This window comes from Arachis hypogaea, chromosome 5 (genome assembly GCF_003086295.3).
Source record: "Arachis hypogaea cultivar Tifrunner chromosome 5, arahy.Tifrunner.gnm2.J5K5, whole genome shotgun sequence".
NCBI classification, from domain to species: Eukaryota; Viridiplantae; Streptophyta; class Magnoliopsida; order Fabales; family Fabaceae; genus Arachis; species Arachis hypogaea.
In genome coordinates, this window is record NC_092040.1 from 2,657,425 (window position 1) to 2,681,542 (window position 24,118).

The 24,118-nt window shown below is 30.8% G+C and overlaps 2 protein-coding genes across 3 annotated transcripts; one reads left to right on the plus strand and one right to left on the minus strand.

Annotated features, from left to right (window-relative positions):
• Window positions 1–352: 352 nt before the first annotated feature.
• On the minus strand, window positions 353–2,493 carry LOC112800173 (6,7,8-trihydroxycoumarin synthase-like). The gene is made up of 2 exons (XM_025842303.3): window positions 1,220–2,493; window positions 353–1,028 (listed from the first exon to the last, which is right to left on the minus strand). The coding sequence occupies exons 1-2, from the start codon at window positions 2,114–2,116 to the stop codon at window positions 423–425; spliced, it is 1,503 nt and encodes a 500-aa protein (XP_025698088.1). The 5' UTR covers window positions 2,117–2,493; the 3' UTR covers window positions 353–422.
• A 15,212-nt stretch (window positions 2,494–17,705) lies between these two features.
• LOC112800174 (uncharacterized) lies at window positions 17,706–22,616 on the plus strand. 2 transcript variants are annotated; one of them, XM_025842306.3, is made up of 6 exons: window positions 17,706–18,285; window positions 19,235–20,236; window positions 20,536–20,730; window positions 20,815–20,966; window positions 21,118–21,228; window positions 21,642–22,616. In XM_025842306.3, the coding sequence occupies exons 1-6, from the start codon at window positions 18,127–18,129 to the stop codon at window positions 21,700–21,702; spliced, it is 1,680 nt and encodes a 559-aa protein (XP_025698091.1). In that variant the 5' UTR covers window positions 17,706–18,126; the 3' UTR covers window positions 21,703–22,616. The 2 variants fall into 2 exon arrangements, with proteins under 2 accessions (XP_025698091.1, XP_025698092.1); XM_025842307.3 differs by having other exon boundaries at window positions 17,730–18,285; window positions 20,836–20,966.
• Window positions 22,617–24,118: the final 1,502 nt, after the last annotated feature.

Below are 24,118 nucleotides of genomic sequence, written 5' to 3' on the forward strand. Positions count from 1 at the left end.
ATATATATATATATATATATATATATATATATATATATATATATATATATAAAAGTAAGTCACATAATATAAAATAACTAATGTGATTATAATTTATAATCAATTATATATAATGTGCATAAATAAATCAAATAATTATAATTTCATAAAAGATAGAACTTATCTCTTTTATATATATATATATATATATATATATATATATTAAAGAAACTAGTAAGTTTTGTGATTTATAGTTATCAATTAGTTATTATTGATGTTTTTAATAATGTGAAATTTTATTAAATAGTATAAAATTATTCACTTTTTCTTTTTGCCATATTTTAATAAAAGTACTGTCCATAGACTTTCGCTATATATAAGTGGTAGTGTAACTTTTATTTAAAATGAACATTTACAACAAGAACATGTGACATTAGCATTATTCAGATATGGTTCTTGGCAAGCAAGCAAAGATGATTTTTCTTGTGCCTAGCAAGTCCGGGAAGTCCTTCAGAATCTATGTCTTCTCTCTTCATCCCTTGAGGCATTTCCCAATCAAATGAATTAAGGAGGTTCGCCGTTATAAGCTCTACGGATGCAGATCCCAGCGGTATCCCTGGGCAGATTCTTCGTCCGGCACCAAATGGAATCAGCTCGAAATCTTGTCCAGTGAAATTGATATTGCTGTCTATGAATCTCTCGGGATCAAATACTTCTGGATCCTTCCAAGTTTCAGGGTCTCTATGGATGGCAAACACATTTACGTATACTATAGTCTTGGCTTCAATTTCATACCCTGCTATTCTGCTCTTTTTGTTGAATTCTCTTGGTACCAACGGTGCAGGTGCATAATATCTTAATGTTTCTTTGATCACTGCTTTCAGATAAACAAGCTTTTCAATATCTTCATCTTCTATGAATGGTTTCTTGCCGTACAAACTTCGAATTTCTTCTTGAGCTTTCTTCATCACTCTTGGATTCTTCATCAATGCTGTCATTATCCAAGTTGTTGTGGCTGCGGTTGTATCTGATGCTGCTACAAGCATGTTCTGCAATTATCATTGAGTGCCAATTAATTGCATTATTACAAAAAATGCTATTCGTAAACTAAAATCAACCACCAATGTATTTGTATATAAAATATGTATGGTTTAATTTTTTTTAATGTGTATTTATATTCTAATATGTATTTTATACTGGAAGCTGATTTTGTCGATAGTATTAACAATGAGTGACTGACCATGGTAATAGCTTTGATATGATCATTGGTGATATCTATGGACAAGTTACCCTGCTTTTTAAGCTCAAACAAGACGTCAACTATGTCCTCCCCTTTCTTTCCATTATTATGATCTTCTTCGTGCTCTTCAATTACTCCTTGAAGAAACTCATCCAACTCCTTAAAAGTCTTTTCAACACGATCAAGCAAGCCACTTACCCTATCAACCCAACCCATGAAAGGAATATAATCCGAAACAAAGAAAGCAAGAAATATAGCTTGGATCTCATTCAGCAACCCATGGAACCTACTCCTCTCCGCTCCTTCGCCGTCGTATCTTCTTCCGAACGCAATCCTGCACACTATAGAACTCGAAACGGACATCAATATCTCACTCAGATTCGTGGTTTTCGAAGAACTCACGTGCTCTGATATCCTGCCTAACATTCTTTCCACTTCAGATTTTCTGATGTGGTAGAATCCAGAGATTCGCTTGGAGCTGAAGAAATGAACGACGCAGATCTTCCTGATTTCTCTCCAGTACTCGCTGTATGGAGAGAAAATCAAATCGAAACCGTTGTAAGAGAGTCTGGTGGTTCCGAGCGAGGGAGGTCTGCTTGAAACGTCAAGATCGTGGTCTTTGAGAACCTCCTTTGCGAGTTTCGGTGAGGAGATGACTATGGCTGGTTTGAAACCTATTTGAAGGGAGAATATGGAGCCGTAGATCTTTGAGAGGTTCCAAAGTTGGACATTGAGGTTGGAACTGTCGAGTTGGTGGAGGTTTCCGATTATGGGAAGTGGTTTAGGACCTGGTGGTAGAGTGGTTCTTCTGTGTTGTTGTTTCTTGAAGTGATGAAATATCATTACTGCCATTAGAGGAACTGCAAGAAGAAGCAGATAATACAGAAATGAAAACATTCTGTGGAAGAAATTAAAGAAGCCAATGCAAGCTAAGGGTGACTAATTAGTTATAGAGAATGATCAGATACACTTTGTTGCTAAGAAAATTAAATATCTTACGATATATATAGAGTTGAATCTCGTAAAATTGATATTATTTTTTTTTAGGTATGATATTTGATATGATGTGAAGCAGCCGAAGAAAATTCATAGTCCAAACGGAAGTGTGCTATATATTTTTTATGTTGTATATTCTGGTAAATCAGCAGAGAATTAAAACTTTATATTAAATTAATGTACTAGCAAGAGATGATATAAGACCAAATGCTTTGAATAAGAAGACAATTCCAAGTCCAAAGAGTTGTTACAATTTATATGTGTAGCAATTGAAGAGTATGCAACTTTTGTGTGACTCTACTCTTACATTCGACAAGTGGATTCATATTCATTTTGACTAGTTACGTTTTGTTGAATCTATCTATACTAGATCCACAACAATACATAACTGTTGGAATTTATTATTAATCTATTATCTATTATCTCAGCCTGTACAATGTACCAAAAAATACGCACGCTTTCTTGTCTCCTCAGATCACAGGTGCCGCTTCATGAATTTTTTTTATAAAAAAAAATATAGGTACACAATGAAAATACTAAATAATATGAATAATAGATATATTAGATGTTCAATTCAATATGTATGCAAATAATTATTTTTATTATTTTTTATTAAATGATTATTTCTTTTGATTCGATTTACTCATACACAATTAACAATGGTTGGATGTTTAATTTACTAGATGTGTGGATGATTATTATGTTAAGATTTAAAAAGTAATTTTGAGGTAGAGTATTTTTTTATTTTATTGGGTGAATTCTAAAACTCATTATTATATTATTTATACAAGTCATTATTTATCTAACAAATCTGGTTTTATAATATATATTTGTAGTTATTAGTGCTTAGTTATCAAGAGTAAAGGATTTAAAAAAATTTAATAGTGAAACTATATATATATATATATATATATATATATATATATTATTCTTCTTGCATATACATTTTTTTATGCTGGTCTTTTTTGTGTCTTGATATACAACACCACTTAGAAAAGTATGAGTAGTAAATAGTAATTGACTAATTGCTGCTCCGAATTAAGACCAAAATGCAACTTTACATTGTCGTATTTTATTTTTCGTTGTCAATTTGGTTACTTAATTAGTTTTGGAGATATTTTGACGTTGATTATTTGTTGAAAAAAATATTGTCTAGGAATAATTTACTACACTGTAGTACACATTACGTGTCTTATTCATATTTTCCTTCTCTTATTTTTATAACGAAGTAAGTAGTAATGCTTGACTTCTAAAACGGAAGAGCTATATTGCCTTGTACAATAAAAAGTTAAAAAAAAATACTAAAAAAAAGATTATAAAGACCAAAAAGTATAAGTAAACTCTCCCAAAATTATTTAACAAAACAAAATCTGTTTTGTATAAGTTGTGACTTGCAACTTCATTTAAAAAAATTATTAATAAAATCCTGTGAAAAAATAATTAATAATGGAAAAAGATATGTGTGTGTGCCTCTATATATATATATAAGGATGGTTTTGTTAGAGATATACAATAAAAAATACCAAAAATATAAAGATTAATCTAATAAAAATACTGGTTGAATTGAATTTCAATTGCAGTTTTAAACTTGTGCTTTTTTTAATACAATGTCCAATTCGATTTTAGCCACCTTAATTTGTCTGTGGATTCGATCCATTATGCTTCTTTTTGTCAAACAAATATTATTAAGATATGAGTAATTTTCAAGCCTTTGGTCTATATTATTCTTTCTAGTATTTGATATAGTAGGTCTCCTCGTACCCATAGGGAAAATAGTTTTCAGCTTGCTATATTTCTTTTTCTGTTTTAGTAAGTCAAAAGAAGCTTGGATGGATCTAAATTGATAGATACTACTTAACATGTATTGTCAGCGTGTTAGAACTGGCCAAGAAGAGAAGGGGAAAAGAGGGGGAAAAAAAGAAAAGAAAAGAAGAATGATTTGAAAGTCAATTGTAATAGTGTACATTTTTATTTTTGTCTTCTATATTTTATAGTAACTTATCTTTATTGTTGATTCTTGAAGAAAAAAAAAGGTGGAAAAAAGGCTAAAAAATTTATATACAAAATTTAGGAAGGTGTATTAGGGATGGTAATGGTTAGAGTAAGGTAGGATTTGGATCTAATCTTAATTTTATTTGCAGGTTAAAATTTTTATATAAATTTAATTTTATTCTATTTGCGGGTTGAGAATATCCCAATCTAATTTCATTTGTTTTTAACCTGCGGATACTTAATCCTACCTACAAATTACCAAAAAGATGTAACATTATTATATAACTTGATGATAATTTAAAATAGAATTTATTTTTATGTTAAAAAATATTAAATTATCAATTAATGATATTTTTTTAGTGACTAAGGATCTTTTGTATTTAGTGAGAGGTCTTTACTTTAATATCTATTTGAAATATATTTTTATATAAGTATATAACATATACATATGTATGATGCAGATTGATCGGGTAGGATTGAGACTTAACCTGCACCCTATTCGATCCGCACGAGAATCCTACCCGTGACAGATCGAATTGGTAACTCTATCCGATCTGATTGAATTCCTACAGATAGGATATATGTAATCACTCCTAAATGTATATGTTTAAGAGTAGTTTTTTTAGAGAAAATGACAAATCGATCCGTGACGTTTTGGTCTGTGGACATTTAAGTCCTTGAAGATTAAAAATACATTTAAGTCTCTGACCTCTTCAAAATCTGAACATATCGATCCCTGAGTTTAATTTGTCCAATTTTAAAAACTCTTTCATGTGTACTTTCGAATCAATCAGGACAGATTTTTCTATTAAGTTTGACAGACCCAAGTGAATATGAGGGATCGATAAGTCCAGATTTTAAAAAGGTCAAGGACTTAAATGAACATAAAAGATCGATAAGTCCAGCTTTTAAAAAGGTCAAAAATTTAAATGTATTTTTAAATTTTCGATGATTTAAATATCCGCTGATCAAAAAGATAAAGATGTATTTGTCCTTTTCTTTTCTTTTATTATTTTTGTTTGGACGGGAGTAATCTATTTGTTCGAAATTGTACAAACATGGCAATAAAACATTTCAGTGGTATATAAGTGCACAAATTTTTATTTTTGGACAGTGAAGTGAACCAATTTTTTTATCCCTAATCTGTTCTAATTCGACAGATTAAATAATTCATCACAAAAAAAATACACTATTTTATTGGAGGTGAAAAGTCTACTTTAGTGGGAGCAAAGGCCCATTTTGTTTGGAGCAAAAAGATTTTGACTTTTTAGTTTTTATAAAATTTCCTGGGGTTCAAAGAGCTTAGAATAAAGTATCGTTTTTATCCCTAACGTTTGGGGTAAGTCTTATTTGTGTTCTTAACATTTAAATTGTTATTCCTAACGTTTATAAAAGTGATTCAATATTATCGTGCCGTCAATTATAATAGATCAGATTGTATTTTTCAATTATTCTCATTTGGATATATTCCTTCTCAATTAAGTCTTACTTAGATGTATTCAATTTTAATATTGTACCCAAAATTTGTGTTTAGATTTAATTATATCTCTAAAAAGGTGAATTATATAAATGTTGCACGGATTAATTTTAACTTTTAATGAGTTATTATTCGGAGTGGATCATCGGTTTTTATCTAGACATTTGTATTTTACCTTTAGGAAGAGATTTTCAAAACTCCAGCTAAAGCTCATGATGTATAATTGATGGCAGGATAACATGAAATCACTTTTACAAACGTTAGGGATATAATAGAACAATTTAAACGTTAGGAACACAAATAGAACTTACTCCAAACATTGGAGACAAAAACAATATTTTAATCAAAATTTTAATTAGAGAAAAATATACCTGATTAAAAAAAAGAAAAATAAAGAAGAATATTAACAAAGTATTCAAAGAACAAGGAGTTTAAGGAAGAAAAAAATATTTTTCACATAAATTTTAAACATTATAAATTAAAATAAGTAATTATGATTATGTATATGTTGTTAATATATAATTCACATTATTCGTACTTTTTTTGTGTAATCAAGTATTATATTCAAACCATGCATGAGGAATAAGATACTAATTAAAATTCATACAAAATTTTAACCATAACCAAATACATTCTAATACTACATCGATTACCACATCTAATGAGCATAAAAAAAGATCCCTTTAACGTTGCAGCGTTGTCATCAAGAGCAAATAAATAAGGTAAAAATCATTTACACATCTCTTTACATTTTTACTTCACTTTGTTAAAATGGACAAAAAATATGAACTCTACAACTCTACATAAATTTTCATTTGTGTTAAGTCTCTATACTCTTTTTCTTTGCAAATACAAATAAAAAACTAAGAAATAAAAAAAGATAAAAATAATACATAAAAAATAAAAAAAAAGACAAATAGGTACTTAGCCTTTTAATATATAGATATTTAAGTATCAAAAAATTTAAAAATACATTTAAGTTTCTGACCTTCTCAAAATCTAAATACATTGATTCTTCTATAGACTTGGGTTTATCAGACCCAATAAAAAAAAATCAAATGTGACTACTGTTGTCCTAATTTGGCTGATATACGAATACATATGTGTGAAAGTTTTTAAAAATGAGACAAATTATATCCATGAATTAATATGTTCGGATTTTGAGAAAGTCAATGATTTAAATATATTTTTAAATTATCAGAAATTTAAATATTTGCGGACTAAAAGGTCAAGAATTTATTTTCCTTTTTTTCTTTAAAGTAAAATTTTAATAAAAAGTAACGATTATTTTTTTAGAGCTCGTCACGTAATCTGTGATATTTATTAGATTTTTGACTCATTAAGACCGAAAAAAAAAAACTTGTTTTCAAATTGACCACCTCTTCTTAAAACCAAAATTGTTTATACATCGATAATTATTTATCTAATACCATCATTCTCCATATACACATTACACATACTAATCAGTAATTACTAAGCAAATAGTGACTCGATCAATTATATCATCAAACACATGTAGAATAAACAACTAAATTCTTTTATGCAATGTCTACTATAGAAAGACATTAGACATGAAATCCTTTTAAAAATTGCTTCTTGCTTTTTCTTTTCAGCAATGTTCATTGTAATTGCTAGGTTCTTTGGCAACAACAGACAACCTAAAAGTTTTGTAGCATATCAAATCGGATACACTTGCTTGTTCTTTAACCTAATCACAAACTTATTAGCACCACCCTTGTTGGCCAAAAAGATCATTTAATTTTTTCTAAAGAAAACAGAAAGACTTTCGTAATCTTTTCTGGTAGTTATTTTATTTAATTAATCAATCCTATATTATATATATCATTTGCACATTTTCAATACTAACTCTGAACCAGAGCAGGTGCATGTTTTCAGTATTAACTTGAAGAGATTATTTTGGGCCCTACGGATCATGTAGCCAACATTAACATTTATGGTCACAGAAAAGCTTTAATTTGAAGCAAAATGTAGTGTTTATGAATAAATTAGTTCAACTCTTACAAAAGGTATCTCTTCTTTAATTTTCTTTGGCAGGAAAAAGAAATTTTAAATTCCTTTAGCTTATTGACTACCACGTGAATCTGATCTTTATCCACTGTTTGAGGCTAACAAAAAGGATTAACAATACTAAATTAGTAGCTTACAAATAAGTTCTAATAAGATTTATCGTAATTAATTTGGATTGTCCGAATGATCAGTTTACTTATTTATTAAAGTATTAAAAATTTAAATTTTATTATGTGCATATAACAATTTATTTATCAACAATAATTCTTAAATGAAATTTAAATTTATAATAAATTAGTCATTAATCTGTGACTGAAAAATGATATATATATATATATATATATATATATATATATAAAAAGGTGTATGGTAATGGTATGGATAGACCGAATTTAATACCAACATTAATTTGACACTTTTCCTTATTCAATTATGAATTATTAGTTGAGAAAAGCTTAGTATACAAGCGATTAGGGCTTGTAACTATTACAAGTTCATTAACGTCTAATCCACTAAAACGCGCTGCAACTCCTACGTCACTTACACGCGCTATACAAAGATTCTGCGTTTGTATAACTAACAAATTTAAAAGATTTGTTTCCTTCTTTGTTTTCTTTCTTTTCAAATTTCATCGTTCTTCTTCTCGCGCGTCTTCCCCTGGTTTTTCGATCGTTCTTTTCCTCTCCTTTCTCATTGGTTTGTTCTTCGTCATTGACGTTAGTTTTTCTCTCTGTAACTCCAGCTTCGTTTTGACATGGTGTATTTATAGTTTTTGACATGGTGTATTCTGCAACCTCTCTGTTGTTGATGACCAGTTTGTTCCGAAGGTTGGAATGACCTTTACCACCCTTGAAGATGCTGGAAAATTTTACAGGAACTATACCAAGGTTGCAGGTTTTTCTACAAGAGTTCGGAGCACAAATAGAAAGGAAAACGAGATTAAGAATCAATTGATTACATGTAGCAGAGAGGGAAAATGAAACTCTCATAGCAAAGACTCATTTGATAGGAATTGGAATGATTTTCTGCTAAACTTTGGTCTTGTGGACAACAAGTGGCTTTCATGTAGTGTTGGGTTAAAATCTGCAGCAGAGGTGTAAATTTAATTTTTTATCAGGTGTATTTATAGTCTGTGTTTGGGTGTATTATGCAGATCTCTATGCAGACCGTCATATATGGGTTTCAATCTATCCGATCACCACATCATATTATAGTACCTGTAAATCAGACATTTTGAATACACCAGAGAGAGTTTAATTAATTTTGGTCTTGTGGACAACAAGTGGCTTTCAGGTAGTGTTGGGTTAAAATCTGCAGCAGGGGTGTAAATTTAATTTTTTATCGGGTGTATTTATAGTCTGTGTTTGAGTGTATTATGCAGATCTCTATGCAGACCGTCATATATGGGTTCCAATCTATCTGGATCACCACTTCATATCATAGTACCTGTAAATCAGACATTTTGAATACACCAGAGAGAGTTTAATTAATTTTGGTCTTGTGGACAACAAGTGACTTTCAGGTAGTGTTGGGTTAAAATCTGCAGCAGAGGTGTAAATTTAATTTTTTATCGGGTGTATTTATAGTCTGTATTTGGGTGTATTATGCAGATCTCTATGCAGACCGTCATATATGGGTTCCAATCTATCTGGATCACCACTTCATATCATAGTACCTGTAAATCAGACATTTTGAATACACCAGAGAGAGTTTAATTAATTTTGGTCTTGTGGACAACAAGTGACTTTCAGGTAGTGTTGGGTTAAAATCTGCAGCAGAGGTGTAAATTTAATTTTTTATCGGGTGTATTTATAGTCTGTATTTGGGTGTATTATGCAGATCTCTATGCAGACCGTCATATATGGGTTCCAATCTATCTGGATCACTACTTCATATTATAGTACCTGTAAATCAGACATTTTGAATACACTAGAGATAGTTTAATTAATTTTGATCTTGTGGACAACAAGTGGCTTTCAGGTAGTGTTGGGTTAAAATCTGCAGCAGAGGTGTAAATTTAATTTTTTATCGGGTGTATTTATAGTCTGTGTTTGGGTGTATTATGCAGATCTCCATGCAGACCGTCATATATGGGTTCCAATCTATCTGGATCACCACTTCATATTATAGTACCTGTAAATCAAACATTTTGAATACACTAGAGAGAGTTTAATTAATTTTGGACTTGTGGACAACAAGTAGCTTTCAGGTAGTGTTGGGTTAAAATCTGCAGCAGAGGTGTAAATTTAATTTTTTATCGGGTGTATTTATAGTCTGTGTTTGGGTGTATTATGCAGATCTCTATGCAGACCGTCATATATGGGTTCCAATCTATCTGTATCACCACTTCATATTATAGTACCTGTAAATCAGACATTTTGAATACACTAGAGAGAGTTTAATTAATTTTGATCTTGTGGACAACAAGTGGCTTTCAGGTAGTGTTGGGTTAAAATCTGCAGCAGAGGTGTAAATTTAATTTTTTATCGGGTGTATTTATAGTCTGTGTTTGGGTGTATTATGCAGATCTCTATGCAGACCGTCATATATGGGTTCCAATCTATCTGGATCACCACTTCATATTATAGTACCTGTAAATCAGACATTTTGAATACAACAGAGAGAGTTTAATTAATTTTGGACTTGTGGACAACAAGTAGCTTTCAGGTAGTGTTGGGTTAAAATCTGCAGCAGAGGTGTAAATTTAATTTTTTATCGGGTGTATTTATAGTCTGTGTTTGGGTGTATTATGCAGATCTCTATGCAGACCGTCATATATGGGTTCCAATCTATCTGGATCACCACTTCATATTATAGTACCTGTAAATCAGACATTTTGAATACACCAGAGAGAGTTTAATTAATTTTGGTCTTGTGGACAACAAGTGGCTTTCAGATAGTGTTGGGTTAAAATCTGCAGCAAGGGTGTAAATTTAATTTTTTATCGGGTGTATTTATAGTCTGTGTTTGGGTGTATTATGCAGATCTCTATGCAGACCGTCATATATGGGTTCCAATCTATCTGGATCACCACTTCATATTATAGTACCTGTAAATCAGACATTTTGAATACACGAGAGAGAGTTTAATTAATTTTGGTCTTGTGGACAACAAGTGACTTTCAGGTAGTGTTGGGTTAAAATCTGCAGCAGAGGTGTAAATTTAATTTTTTATCGGGTGCATTTATAGTATGTGTTTGTGTGTATTATGCAGATCTCTATGCAGACCGTCATATATGGGTTCCAATCTATCTGGATCACCACTTCATATTATAGTACCTGTAAATCAGACATTTTGAATACACTAGAGAGAGTTTAATTAATTTTGATCTTGTGGACAACAAGTGGCTTTCAGGTAGTGTTGGGTTAAAATCTGCAGCAGAGGTATAAATTTAATTTTTTATCGGGTGTATTTATAGTCTGTGTTTGGGTGTATTATGCAGATCTCTATGCAGACCGTCATATATGGGTTCCAATCTATCTGGATCACCACTTCATATTATAGTACCTGTAAATCAGACATTTTGAATACACCAGAGAGAGTTTAATTAATTTTGGTCTTGTGGACAACAAGTGACTTTCAGGTAGTGTTGGGTTAAAATCTGCAGCAGAGGTGTAAATTTAATTTTTTATCGGGTGTATTTATAGTATGTGTTTGTGTGTATTATGCAGATCTCTATGCAGACCGTCATATATGGGTTCCAATCTATCTGGATCACCACTTCATATCATAGTACCTGTAAATCAGACATTTTGAATACACGAGAGAGAGTTTAATTAATTTTGGTCTTGTGGACAACAAGTGACTTTCAGGTAGTGTTGGGTTAAAATCTGCAGCAGAGGTGTAAATTTAAATTTTTATCGGGTGTATTTATAGTCTGTATTTGGGTGTATTATGCAGATCTCTATGCAGACCGTCATATATGGGTTCCAATCTATCTGGATCACTACTTCATATTATAGTACCTGTAAATCAGACATTTTGAATACGCTAGAGAGAGTTTAATTAATTTTGATCTTGTGGACAACAAGTGGCTTTCAGGTAGTGTTGGGTTAAAATCTGCAGCAGAGGTGTAAATTTAATTTTTTATCGGGTGTATTTATAGTCTGTGTTTGGGTGTATTATGCAGATCTCTATGCAGACCGTCATATATGGGTTCCAATCTATCTGGATCACCACTTCATATTATAGTACCTGTAAATCAGACATTTTGAATACGCTAGAGAGAGTTTAATTAATTTTGGACTTGTGGACAACAAGTAGCTTTCAGGTAGTGTTGGGTTAAAATCTGCAGTAGAGGTGTAAATTTAATTTTTTATCGGGTGTATTTATAGTCTGTGTTTGGGTGTATTATGCAGATATCTATGCAGACCGTCATATATGGGTTCCAATCTATCTGGATCACCACTTCATATTATAGTACCTGTAAATCAGACATTTTGAATACACCAGAGAGAGTTTAATTAATTTTGGTCTTGTGGACAACAAGTGGCTTTCAGATAGTGTTGGGTTAAAATCTGCAGCAGGGGTGTAAATTTAATTTTTTATCGGGTGTATTTATAGTCTGTGTTTGGGTGTATTATGCAGATCTCTATGCAGACCGTCATATATGGGTTCCAATCTATCTGGATCACCACTTCATATTATAGTACCTGTAAATCAGACATTTTGAATACACGAGAGAGAGTTTAATTAATTTTGGTCTTGTGGACAACAAGTGACTTTCAGGTAGTGTTGGGTTAAAATCTGCAGTAGAGGTGTAAATTTAATTTTTTATCGGGTGCATTTATAGTATGTGTTTGTGTGTATTATGCAGATCTCTATGCAGACCGTCATATATGGGTTCCAATCTATCTGGATCACCACTTCATATTATAGTACCTGTAAATCAGACATTTTGAATACACTAGAGAGAGTTTAATTAATTTTGATCTTGTGGACAACAAGTGGCTTTCAGGTAGTGTTGGGTTAAAATCTGCAGCAGAGGTGTAAATTTAATTTTTTATCGGGTGTATTTATAGTCTGTGTTTGGGTGTATTATGCAGATCTCTATGCAGACCGTCATATATGGGTTCCAATCTATCTGGATCACCACTTCATATTATAGTACCTGTAAATCAGACATTTTGAATACACCAGAGAGAGTTTAATTAATTTTGGACTTGTGGACAACAAGTAGCTTTCAGGTAGTGTTGGGTTAAAATCTGCAGTAGAGGTATAAATTTAATTTTTTATCGGGTGTATTTATAGTCTGTGTTTGGGTGTATTATGCAGATCTCTATACAGACCGTCATATATGGGTTCTAATCTATCTGGATCACCACTTCATATTATAGTACCTGTAAATCAGACATTTTGAATACACCAGAGAGAGTTTAATTATGGAAAAAAATTTACTTATAATTGGATCAAATATATTTACACCATGTGTTCAATTTCTTAGAATATGAAGATCAATAAAACCTAGAAGAACATAGAAGAACAGTAAAACATAGTTCTTCGATTTCGAAATCAGAAACAGAAATGTGAAAAATGTACAAGATGAGTAAAACAATAACGTACCTTGAATAATATTTTGTTGATGGTTTCTGCTATTATTCGCGACGAGTTCAAATGTCTCTTCAGTTTGGAATGTTGCTCGAAACTTGAGGATTTGTGTTATCTTTGAAGGAGAAGAGGAAGAGTGAGCCATAACGAGCGGTTTTTTCGAAGCGTAATCGTTCGAGTGACGCGCGTGAAATTGACGCTCCATTTAAAGTGAGGGAGTGCGTGTGGATTAAACCTGAGTTGGGCCAACTTGTAAGGATTATATGCGTTATTTGCTTGTATGTGTAGCGGGGCTCTTATTAGTTGCCTTCAAAATTCTAAATATTCGCAAAACAAACCATAATATAATCTTGGGAAGAATAATATTTTTTTTTTACAAAAAAATTATGCCAAAATAATTTTAAACTCTAATTTTTCTTCTTGGTTTATGATGCTATCATTGTTATTATTAATTATGTTGTGTTTTACTTTCTCTCGAGTCTTGAGCAATAATACGTCCTAATACAAATCCAACTTCCACATAACCTTTTGTGTCCTTTTTACCAAAAGAAGTAAGTAAAAAAAGTAAAATAAAAACTGTGAAAGAAAGTGATGTATATAATACAGGATGCATTTCAGGTGAGGCATTGTACTATATTGGAGGTTCAGTGTGCCATGCCTGTGAACCATTAAGATATAATATAAAATATATAAAGGGATGAGATTATGGGAGAGAGGAATGTTGTGAAAATGAGATAAATGAGTGCATGGTGGACCGTTAACCTGTTTTCTCATTGTCAAGTTCATAGGTATGGAAGAAGTCCATAATGTCCACTACGGTGTGATGATGTGGACTAGCTTATGACTTATGTCATGTGCCCTGTAGTTAGCTTACAATGAAATGATGAGCCAAAATTTATTTGATTGTAATTAAATTGTTAAATAAAAATATTTTTTAATAATTTTTTAATATATTTGATAAAATTTTAACAATAAAAATTAAAAAAACTTTTAAAATATTTTTAAAATTTTTAAAAATGACTTAAAAAAATATTTTAACTTTAATATTATAAATAAATAAAAATATTTTTATATTATCATATCAAACAGAGAATAAAATATTTTTGCACAAAATATTTAAATATAAAATTATTTTTAACTTTTAAAAAAATCACTAGCAAGAATTTTTTTTCTAAAAACACAAAAAAAAAACTATAATTTTGTCCATTTAAGCCAATTTTTTATCACGTATATCACAAATTTTATATTCATCTGATTCCCATTAATCTTGCATCCTTATTCAATTTATTATACACATATTAATAATTTATCAACTAATAATAACAATTTCAATTGATAAAATATTCAAAATTTACATATTACAATAAGAAAACAACATTAGCTTATATTAGAAAATATTAATTTTAAGACTTTAATTTGTTCATTATTTTTTAGTAATACTTCAATTGGTTTTTAATAATTTTTTTTTGGACAAACTAGTTTTTAATAAAAAAAGTTTAGTTTTTAATCTTTTAGAATATCAAACATATTAGGAGTTTTTTATTTAAAGAAAAAATATTTTTTAAATAGTGTTAAAAAGAAAAAATTTACTATTATACATATTATTTGTTAATTTTGTGGGTAGTTTTATTTCACAACTAGTCTTATTTTGTTGAGATATATTGATAAATTAAAAAAATACTATTTCATAAGTATTTTTTGCAAAATTAAAAACCAAAACAAAAAATTCATCTCTATTTCACAGACTATACATGTAAAATCACATAAAAGAAATTTTAATTATATTAAAATATTATTTTAAATTAATCATTTATTTTTCATAACTTTTAAAATATAAATATCAATAAAAAAATATATATACTTCTATTTGAATTCAAATAAAATATAAAAATAAAATATAATAAAAATCTAAATTTTGTGTTTCAATTCAAATTCATTAAAAATAATATTTTTTATAAGTTTATCAATTTAAAACAAATCCATAATGATTTCTTAAGTTTTATTATAAATCATCATTTAATTTATCATCGTCCAGCCATGGAACCATTACCAAAATTTTTTATTTTGAATAGATACACCTAACATATAGTCCTACATATGATATATGAATTTAAAGTTAACATTTTTAGAGTTTAAACTAACATATAATAATATCTAAACATTTGTTATACTATATTTATTTTACAAATTAAATAGTAATTTAACTAATGTTATGCTTTAATTATTTTCAAAATCATAATTGCATAAATTTAGTTAGTATTCTTACTTTATTTTTATTATAATTATTTGTTATTCTAAATTCTTAAGTTTAAATTTCCGTGCCACTTTAAAAAATTATATATTAGATAAATTGTTTTAAAATAAAAATGTGTAGTTTAAAGTTATAAATTTATAAAAAACACAATTTTATAAATAAATTTGATTTTAAAAAAATTAGATTTCAATTTGTATTAGGTTTTACTTTTTATTTTATTTAAATACAAATGAAAATATTTTTTATTAAAATTTATGATTAGAATATCTTTCACTATATGATTTCACTTACATAACATGCAAAAGTAAAAATAATTTTCTTTGCTGTTTTATAATTTTGTAGTTTGTGTTTTTGAAATACTCATTTCTTTCTTAATTTTTTAGTTTGTACATTAAAATTAATAAGTAATATAGATAAATATAAATTACCTGTTTATAATACAAATTTAAAATTAAGATTTTTATTTTAAAAAATAATCTATTGTAAAATTTTATAAAGTATAAACTAATTCTCATTTTTAAAAAAAATAATATTATTGAGGAATTAAATTATTTATAATTTTAAAAACAAAAAAGATTTTATTTTATTAGAAATAGTTTGCTATTTTTCTAATAGAAAATTTTTTTTATGATAATTTTAATGAAGTGTTATTCTTAATTTAGATATTTTAGCACACAAAGACTTATAGAATTTAACTATTTCAACTATGTTCATCAATCTTAATATTTAAAGAAAAAAATATGATATTTAAATTATACTACTTGATATTTCATATATAAAATTATTTCGGCACTTCTATGTTAATCTTGCTATTTTTATAAAAATATTAATATTAACATAGAAGTTGGATTTCTTTTAATTTATTTTTTCTTTTACAAGTAAACAATAAATTTTTGTTAGCAGAACTTTTTTAAAATTTCTTTTCTATTTACTTAGTCATCATTTTTAATAATAGAGTCTTTTTTTTTGGTTGTTTCCTCTTATAACTAATTATTCAGTGAAAAAATATATATATAAACCTATATATAAATATACATAAATATAAAATAACTAATTTAATAGCTAATTTTTAGTAAATGCAATAATATTTTTACCTAAATAATGCATAAAAAAATAAATAATAATGGTTCTTCTATTTTTGATAATGTCATTTCATACATAATTTTTTATATTGTATATTTGTATTTTTTTAAATGACATTATTAAAATAAAAATGTTCATATTCATTTTTTTTATAAAAAATATAGTTATATATATGAATACTTAAATTTAATATTCAATAAATCTGATAAAAAATAAGGTTCTCAAATTTTTTTTATTTCAATTTAATTAAAATTTGCAAATTTTATTTTTTTAAAAAAATTAAAGAAAAAATATTTTCTTTTCCTATTCGTAATAGATTTGATGTTAAAATAGATATTTTTTTCTTTTAAAAAAATGTGGTGATAGAGATAGATTGATTTGAAATTTTTCTCTCTCTGCATCTCTCATAGCAGCTGCCCCTTGTCCTTTTCATTTACTTTTCAAGGATAAATTGGTCCTTTCCTGCATCACTCTAGGACAAAATAAAATTTGCAACCTAACCGTACTTGGCATACTGATCTTTAAAAAAATACCCTGGAGCACTTGAAACGTTTCCTATAATACAAATCCTTCAATTCAACTGTTCATAAAAAACAGAGAAGACAGGGTCCAGCTCCACCTGCCCCATCTCCATGACAAATTGAATGTGATTTGACCGTACGACCAAACCCAAATTTTGAATCCCAAAAACGTGGCACGCTAATAACTAATATGCCCACTAAACAGTTTTAAAAATATTAAACTTTGTCATATTTACTAGCAAACATTTTTTTATACTTGATTTACTTTATAAAAAAATCATATACTTTTAGAATAATATTAATATTATAAATAAAATTGTATTTTGCTATATTATTAATAAAAAATAATTTTATATATTTTTATATCAATTATAAAATTAATTATCTAAAAAATTAGATATGACTATACAAAATATTTAAACTCTTATAAATAAAAAAGATAAAAATTTAGATAAGTTGACTTCATGTGAAATTGATACCTAAAAACTGTTAAATAAAAATTTAGTCAAATCAATTAAATTATTCACCTGAATTTGACTCCACCGGAGTTCTCACCGATAAAAAAATGTTCCAATTTCAAAAACAGAAACAATTGTATCTGTTATGATTCTCAGCGTTCCACGCACAAAAAAATAAATAAATATTTTCTTAAAAAAATGGCTTCCTTCCCCGTTTTCTCTGCAAGATGCTTTGTCTCATTGGCACAGCTAACTCACTTCATCGCCACCTAAATCGAAACCCATTCCGTTCTCTCTCTTTCTCATCTTCCTTCACTCACTCACTAACTCACTCTTCAATTCTAAGAAACTATTATTGTTCACACTACTCTGCAATGCAACAAAAACACAACACTCTAACCAAAATGCAGGTTTAGCTTGCAATCTGTGTAGATCTGAAACCAATTTGGATCTCAAAAAAATAACAGATTTTGAGTTCTGGGTTTTGTTATTTGGTTCATTGGGTAATTGAAAAAGCATTTTTTTTGGAGGCATTGTTTGGAAGAAGATAGATGGGGTCTAGTGGCAGCAAAGCCAATTCTTCTGCTTGCAGTTCATCGTCTTCTTCTTCGGGTAGTTTCAGGAAAGGTCGATCTAAGAGGCATAGAGGCTTCCCATCTTATTGTTTGGGAACAACTTCTGGATCTCATGACAGTGATCATGAAGACCAGGTAAGCTATCTCTGTTACTCTGCAATTTTCACAATGCCATTGCTCTTTTTCTTCATTTTCTTCTGTTTTTACTTTTTTTCAATTCTTTTGTAATGCGTTTTTATCTTGTTAGTTTTCTTTTCTCTTAGTTTTGTGATAAGTTTGAGTTTTTGTTTTGTTAATTAAAATAGAGGTTGTTTCTGGGATCACAATGGTTAAGAATTATCTTTTTAGCCTTCTTTTCTCTTAGTTCTAATCACTGAATTCATCTGGTTGCAACGTATGGTCATTTTCAAGATTTTTCATTCGGATAATTTAATTTATTTGAGTCAAGTACACTACATGCATGAGGAAATGGTGACTTGTTACTTGGTTAAATTTCTGGTCATTGCTCATAAAAATTAGAGTTTTTTTTAGTCAAAATATAAAATGGTGCTCCATGCTCTTATTTGATTTGAAACAAAGAAAAGTCAATTTTACTACTTCTTCCCACTATACTTGGTTGCTTACTAGTTACTAGTATGAATTTATTGCACTGTTTATTCATTTATGATAAAAAGTGGCATGTGTAGAGTGTAGATTGTGCCTACCTAAATTTTCCTTGTTGTTTGAGTTCATCAATGACACTAACAGTTTTTGTGGGTATTTATTGCCTTTTAATTAGTACAGCTGAAAGTCATGTAACAAGTCAATCAGATGATACATAATTAAAGAAAGAAAGAAAACAAAAGCAACATTTTTTATACAAGGGAGCAAGTATAATACATTGATTTCCCTGTGTGTTCTGTTGCCAGCTTCAATATCCTATTAGGCTTAAAATTAAAAACCTTAATGATTTGGTATTAAATGGAACAAATTTCACAGACTCTCGATTTCCGATATAACCATTATGTATCAGTTATAGGATTGGTTGATTGGTGAGAGTCCTGTGGTACTAACTGTTGTTTGCATTTTACAACTCATGCTTTAGGTTTGTGATCAGAACAAAGTAAATGGAAATGGAGTTGAAATAGTTTCGGATGAAGTGAAATCAAAATCCTTTAGAAAAGCCAAGTATGATGAGGAAATGCCTCCTAACATCGACCTTGGCGAGTGGGATCACACGGCATCCAGAACCGGTAGCAGCTCTAATCATGTTTCTTCAACTCAGTCTTTGAATCCTTCAAGTAGATTCCTTTCTCGCTTTAGCTTCATTCCTGGTAACATAAGCTTCAGACTTAGCAGAACCACCAGTCTTGGTTCATCAAGGCCTTGTCCTGTTTCTTCTGGAAGTCTCACCATATTTAACAGTGAAGATGAGCTTAATCCTCATCCAAGCCACCCTGGAAGCTTGATTAATAGAAATGAAACTCAACAACGTAGAGAATTGCTTAATGCATCTTTTGATGATCGAGTGCCTATTCAGTATCATGGAGGTGCTTCTACTGATTTTAGATCTAATGCACCAGCATTGGATTCCTTTGGCAACTTAGCAAGAAGTCCCACAATTTCTCCTGTCGCGGATGTGATTAGAGATGGGGATGGTACAAGAGAAGTGGTGGATATGAACTTGTTTTCTCCAAGAATTCATACAGAGGCAGAAAATGTTGAGACAAGACATACTGATAGACGAAATGGGGCTCGAGAACCTGTCGATCGAAATGTACGCTTCAGCCGAACTTTAAGTGTTGGAAGACTTAGAGATAGAGTACTCCGACGATCAACATTATCTGAGTTCACGTTTGGCCCTCTGCAACAGGAGAGGGAAGCAAGAGATGCTAGTTGGGACAGAGGAAGAGAAGTGGGGGAGAGAGATACGAGAGTGCCACGGACTAGTCAAAATGCTGTGAATTCTCCAACTACAATTTCTAGCTCCTCATTTAGTGTTCATGACTTTGATGTTGAGACTTCACGATCTAGAGAAACAAGGTATCAAGATCTGCTGGAACACAGATCTAATTTCCTTGAACGGAGAAGAAGAATACGGTCCCAGGTATGTGGAGTTTTCTGAATTTCATATAACATCTGATGGTTTGATTATATATTAATACTGCCAAGCTAAAAACATATACTTAACATTGTGGATGTGTACACAGCCAATGTTATGCTTGAAACCCGGTAATGATGTTGATATTATATTATTATCATGATAATTTTGTTACAAAAACTCTGAGGGGAAAGAAAAAGGACCACTAAGACTTGGATTGCTTCAATTTAAATATCTTTTTAATGAGCTCTTCCTCAACACCCTGATTTTTCTCATTGTTAATGATCAATATTTACAATTGTTAGGTTCGTGCTCTTCAGCGGTTGGGAAGCCGGTTTGAAAATCTGTCTGGACATGACAGATCATGCGTCTTGTCTGGTCAGCACAGAAATGGTCGTTGTACATGCCGAAACGGTAGCCGTGATACGAACTCAACTGATGATACCAATGCTAGAGCTAGCATATCAAGAATTGTGATGCTAGCTGAAGCCTTATTTGAGGTAATTTTTTGCGCGGTGTTAGTTATTCTAGTGGCAATTTATTATAAATTATACAAGTTGAATATTTGTACACATTTTAATTAGGTTCTGGATGAAATTCACCAGCAATCGGTTGTTCTATCTTCCCGCCCTTCTGTGTCTTCTATTGGATCTGTTCCTGCACCTAATGAAGTCGTGGAATCTTTGCCTGTGAAATTATACACAAAGTGCCACAAACATCAAGAAGATGCTGTGCAGTAAGTATTTCCTTTTGTATGTTGTATTAATCGTTTTGGTCACATTTAACTTTGATTTTCATGATTTGTGTATGATTTACATATATGAATCTCATGATTCTATTGGATTATTCTAATGGTTTCTCTTCTCCCCTTGCTTATCCCTTCATAGATGCTATATATGCCTTGTGGAGTATGAGGATGGAGACAGCATGCGAGTACTTCCTTGTCACCATGAATTCCATAAAACTTGTATAGACAAGTGGTTGAAGGAGATTCACAGGTATGTGAAAAAGGATTTTAGTCTTCTGGTTAATAATATGATTAACAACTTTGAAATTTCAAAAAGTTGCCTATTTATTACATTTAGTGTAATTCGTGGTACAAAATAGACGAGTGAGTTTTGCATTTGTTTTTCAGGGGGACTTTGATGGTAAACTCTAATGCTTAATTTGTGTAGTAAACACTTGGTAAAAATTGGATATGGGTGATTGATAAAAAAATGTTTAATTGCATTCTGACAAACTTGTTATGGATTTCCTCTGTGATTAAAACTTACTAATTTCTATAAAATAACAATCTTACCAGTTCATATGAATAAAAATCTCTACTTGTTCTAGAGATGCTTGGAAATATGTGTCTCTAACTTTTCTTTTCTTTTCTTTTTTTCCTTTTTTTCTTTTCATTATGCAACAGGGTATGCCCACTATGTAGAGGGGACATTTGTGTATCAGATACACTGCCAATGGAGAACTAAAAATAGCAAATTTGTTAATCAGTATCACTCAGAGCTCATGGGAGTAGTAAATTATTGCACATACCCTTATGTGACCAAAAAGAAAGTTCAGTCCTCTTTTCATCAAAGTATTGTCACTGAGCCACTGTTTTTCAATGATTATTTACTCCAATTTCTGAATAAACATCAATCCAAACCCATGGTAGAAATAGACTGAACTACTGCCTGCCACTCCTTGCCGAGAAATGATTGTGCGCCTCACTTTTCGCGTTCTTACTCGGGACTCATTGTCGACATAGGATGGAGTGTCGCTCCGTTTTAAACTACAGTGACGCTCCATCCTATACTGGTTAGGTGATTAATCAAAAAAGAAGAGATGGGGTATTTATGGACATGTTTCAGAAAAGGTCCTCATGGTGTAGCATCCATTTTTTTCTGTATCATACCGAAGATGATGATTATGCTGAGTTTGAGGAGTCTTGTCTGTGAGACATACCTTTACTTTGGCTCACTTTTGTTGTTGTTAGATATGCAAAATTCAGCAAAATGAGGATGAAAAAAGGGGAAAGAGTAGCATTCAAATGAGCACTTTTCATCATTGATGAAATTGCATAGTAGCAACGGCATCTTTGACCAGTAAAGCCAAGCAAGTGCATGAAAACAATAAAAATTTGTGCATGCGTGAAGTATCCTTTTCACTTTTCAGAGGGAAAGATAAAAGGAGAAAAAGAGGAAAAGAAACATGTATTAATAGGTGTATGTGTGTGTGAGAGAGAGAGAGTGAGAATATATATGTAGTTTTCAAAGTCCAATGAGGAAAATATTCAGACATGTACGAGTAATTTTTTCTGATTGTCTCTTACCCAACTTTATAGACAAAACGAATGTTGGGAATCACCTATTTTAAGATATAATTAATTTAATTTTGTTTTCAACAGTTGTTTTAAGGAACTTATTAGAAACTAGAGTTCTTTTTAATGGATCTATGGTCTGTTTTCCTTTTGAGTTTTTTCTTTTCCCCGATATATCAATTTTCTTTGAGCATTTTTTTTTGGGGGTGCATTGTTCAGTTTTGAGAATGGAGAAAGTCTTTGCTGGAAGACATCTACCCCATTTACTAAGACTTTAGTTAAGTTGGATTGGATTAGTCAAATTCCTATTAATAAGATCCAGAAGTACATGCTTGTAGGATTAAGGTTTCAAGTATTTGGAAGTTATGGGGGATTAAGTTTTCAAGATGTGGAAAGCCATCCAATTTCACTGACTGTTCCATAATTTTCACTTTATGAGTTTATCCCATTGCAACTCAACGGCTAAAGAATTTGGTTATGGTTTTATTAGCTAAAAATGGGTGCAGTGCGTGAACTACAAATTGGTAAAGTTGTCAGATGAAAGATTCAACACGTCCCTGCGTGTTGAATGCAGCGCGTGGAGGGGGGAGGGGGGAGGGTGATTGTCATGTGACAAAGTCTGGTTGTATGGAGCTGCAGCACATGGGGGGGGGGGGGGGGGGGGCGTGCTGAATGCTCCCCTATATATAACGCGAAGTTCGGTACCATTTTCATTGCGAGGAAGAGTGTTCTTTGAGTGTGTTGCTAGTATAATGGATGGTACCACAAACTTGGTAGTGTATTGCAACGGTGAGATTATACGGAATACTCATAAAGGAGTGAGGTTTGTGTGTCAGAATCTATTTTCGTTTGTGATTCCATGCAGTCATGCACTATGATGTTAATAGAGCTTCAAAACGGTCTCTGTCAAAGTATGGAGAACGGTATGTTGACGAGAGTAAGCAGTATTTTGTACTGGAATCCGGTTATAGTTTTTGGTGGTCTAATACAGTTTGATATTATGTCGATCATTGATGAAGCGAGTATGCAGAATATGTTCCAAATTCACCGGCAGACTCGAATGTGACAGCTACAGATTGAGCTGCATGTTGAGTTTGAAAACGGAGAGGCAAATGTGATTAAAAATGATTTAGATAGAGGATGATAGAGCTGCAGTGTACGAAGGAATGAACAGTGGCAACAAAGAGGACTTCGAAGCCACTTATGAAGCCTGCGACGAAGACGGGGATGGTGATGTGTGAGTCGAGACAGCAGTGGAGAATGAAGTGGTTTATTCCGCAGTTAGTTAACCAATGAACGTCCCACCTTTTATGCGTAACTTGGATCTTGACGCCATGAATGCACCGGAATTTCCAGAATATGCAAACATAGGTACGTGATGAGTAAATAATACGTTTTTGTGTTTTTATATTTTGGATGGATCAATGAATGATGATATCTGGTTTCTGTAGGTGTTGCTGACCCTGAGGACGAAGAGTTCAGGATCGGAATGAAGTGTAGTTCTAAAAAATCTGTCATCATAGCAATTAGAAGTTACATTATCTTTAGAGGAGTTGACTACAATGTTTACGAGTCCAAACCACAAA

Bases quoted from the DNA above. Each gene is read 5' to 3' on its own strand.
- LOC112800173 (XM_025842303.3), bottom strand. From the start codon at position 2,116: ATGTTTTCATTTCTGTATTATCTGCTTCTTCTTGCAGTTCCTCTAATG. The intron at 1,029-1,219 runs GTCAGTCACTCA...TGATAATTGCAG, and splicing joins ATATCAAAGCTATTACCATG to AACATGCTTGTAGCAGCATC.
- LOC112800174 (XM_025842306.3), top strand. From the start codon at position 18,127: ATGGGGTCTAGTGGCAGCAAAGCCAATTCTTCTGCTTGCAGTTCATCG. The intron at 18,286-19,234 runs GTAAGCTATCTC...CTCATGCTTTAG, and splicing joins ACAGTGATCATGAAGACCAG to GTTTGTGATCAGAACAAAGT. The intron at 20,731-20,814 runs GTAATTTTTTGC...CATTTTAATTAG, and splicing joins TAGCTGAAGCCTTATTTGAG to GTTCTGGATGAAATTCACCA.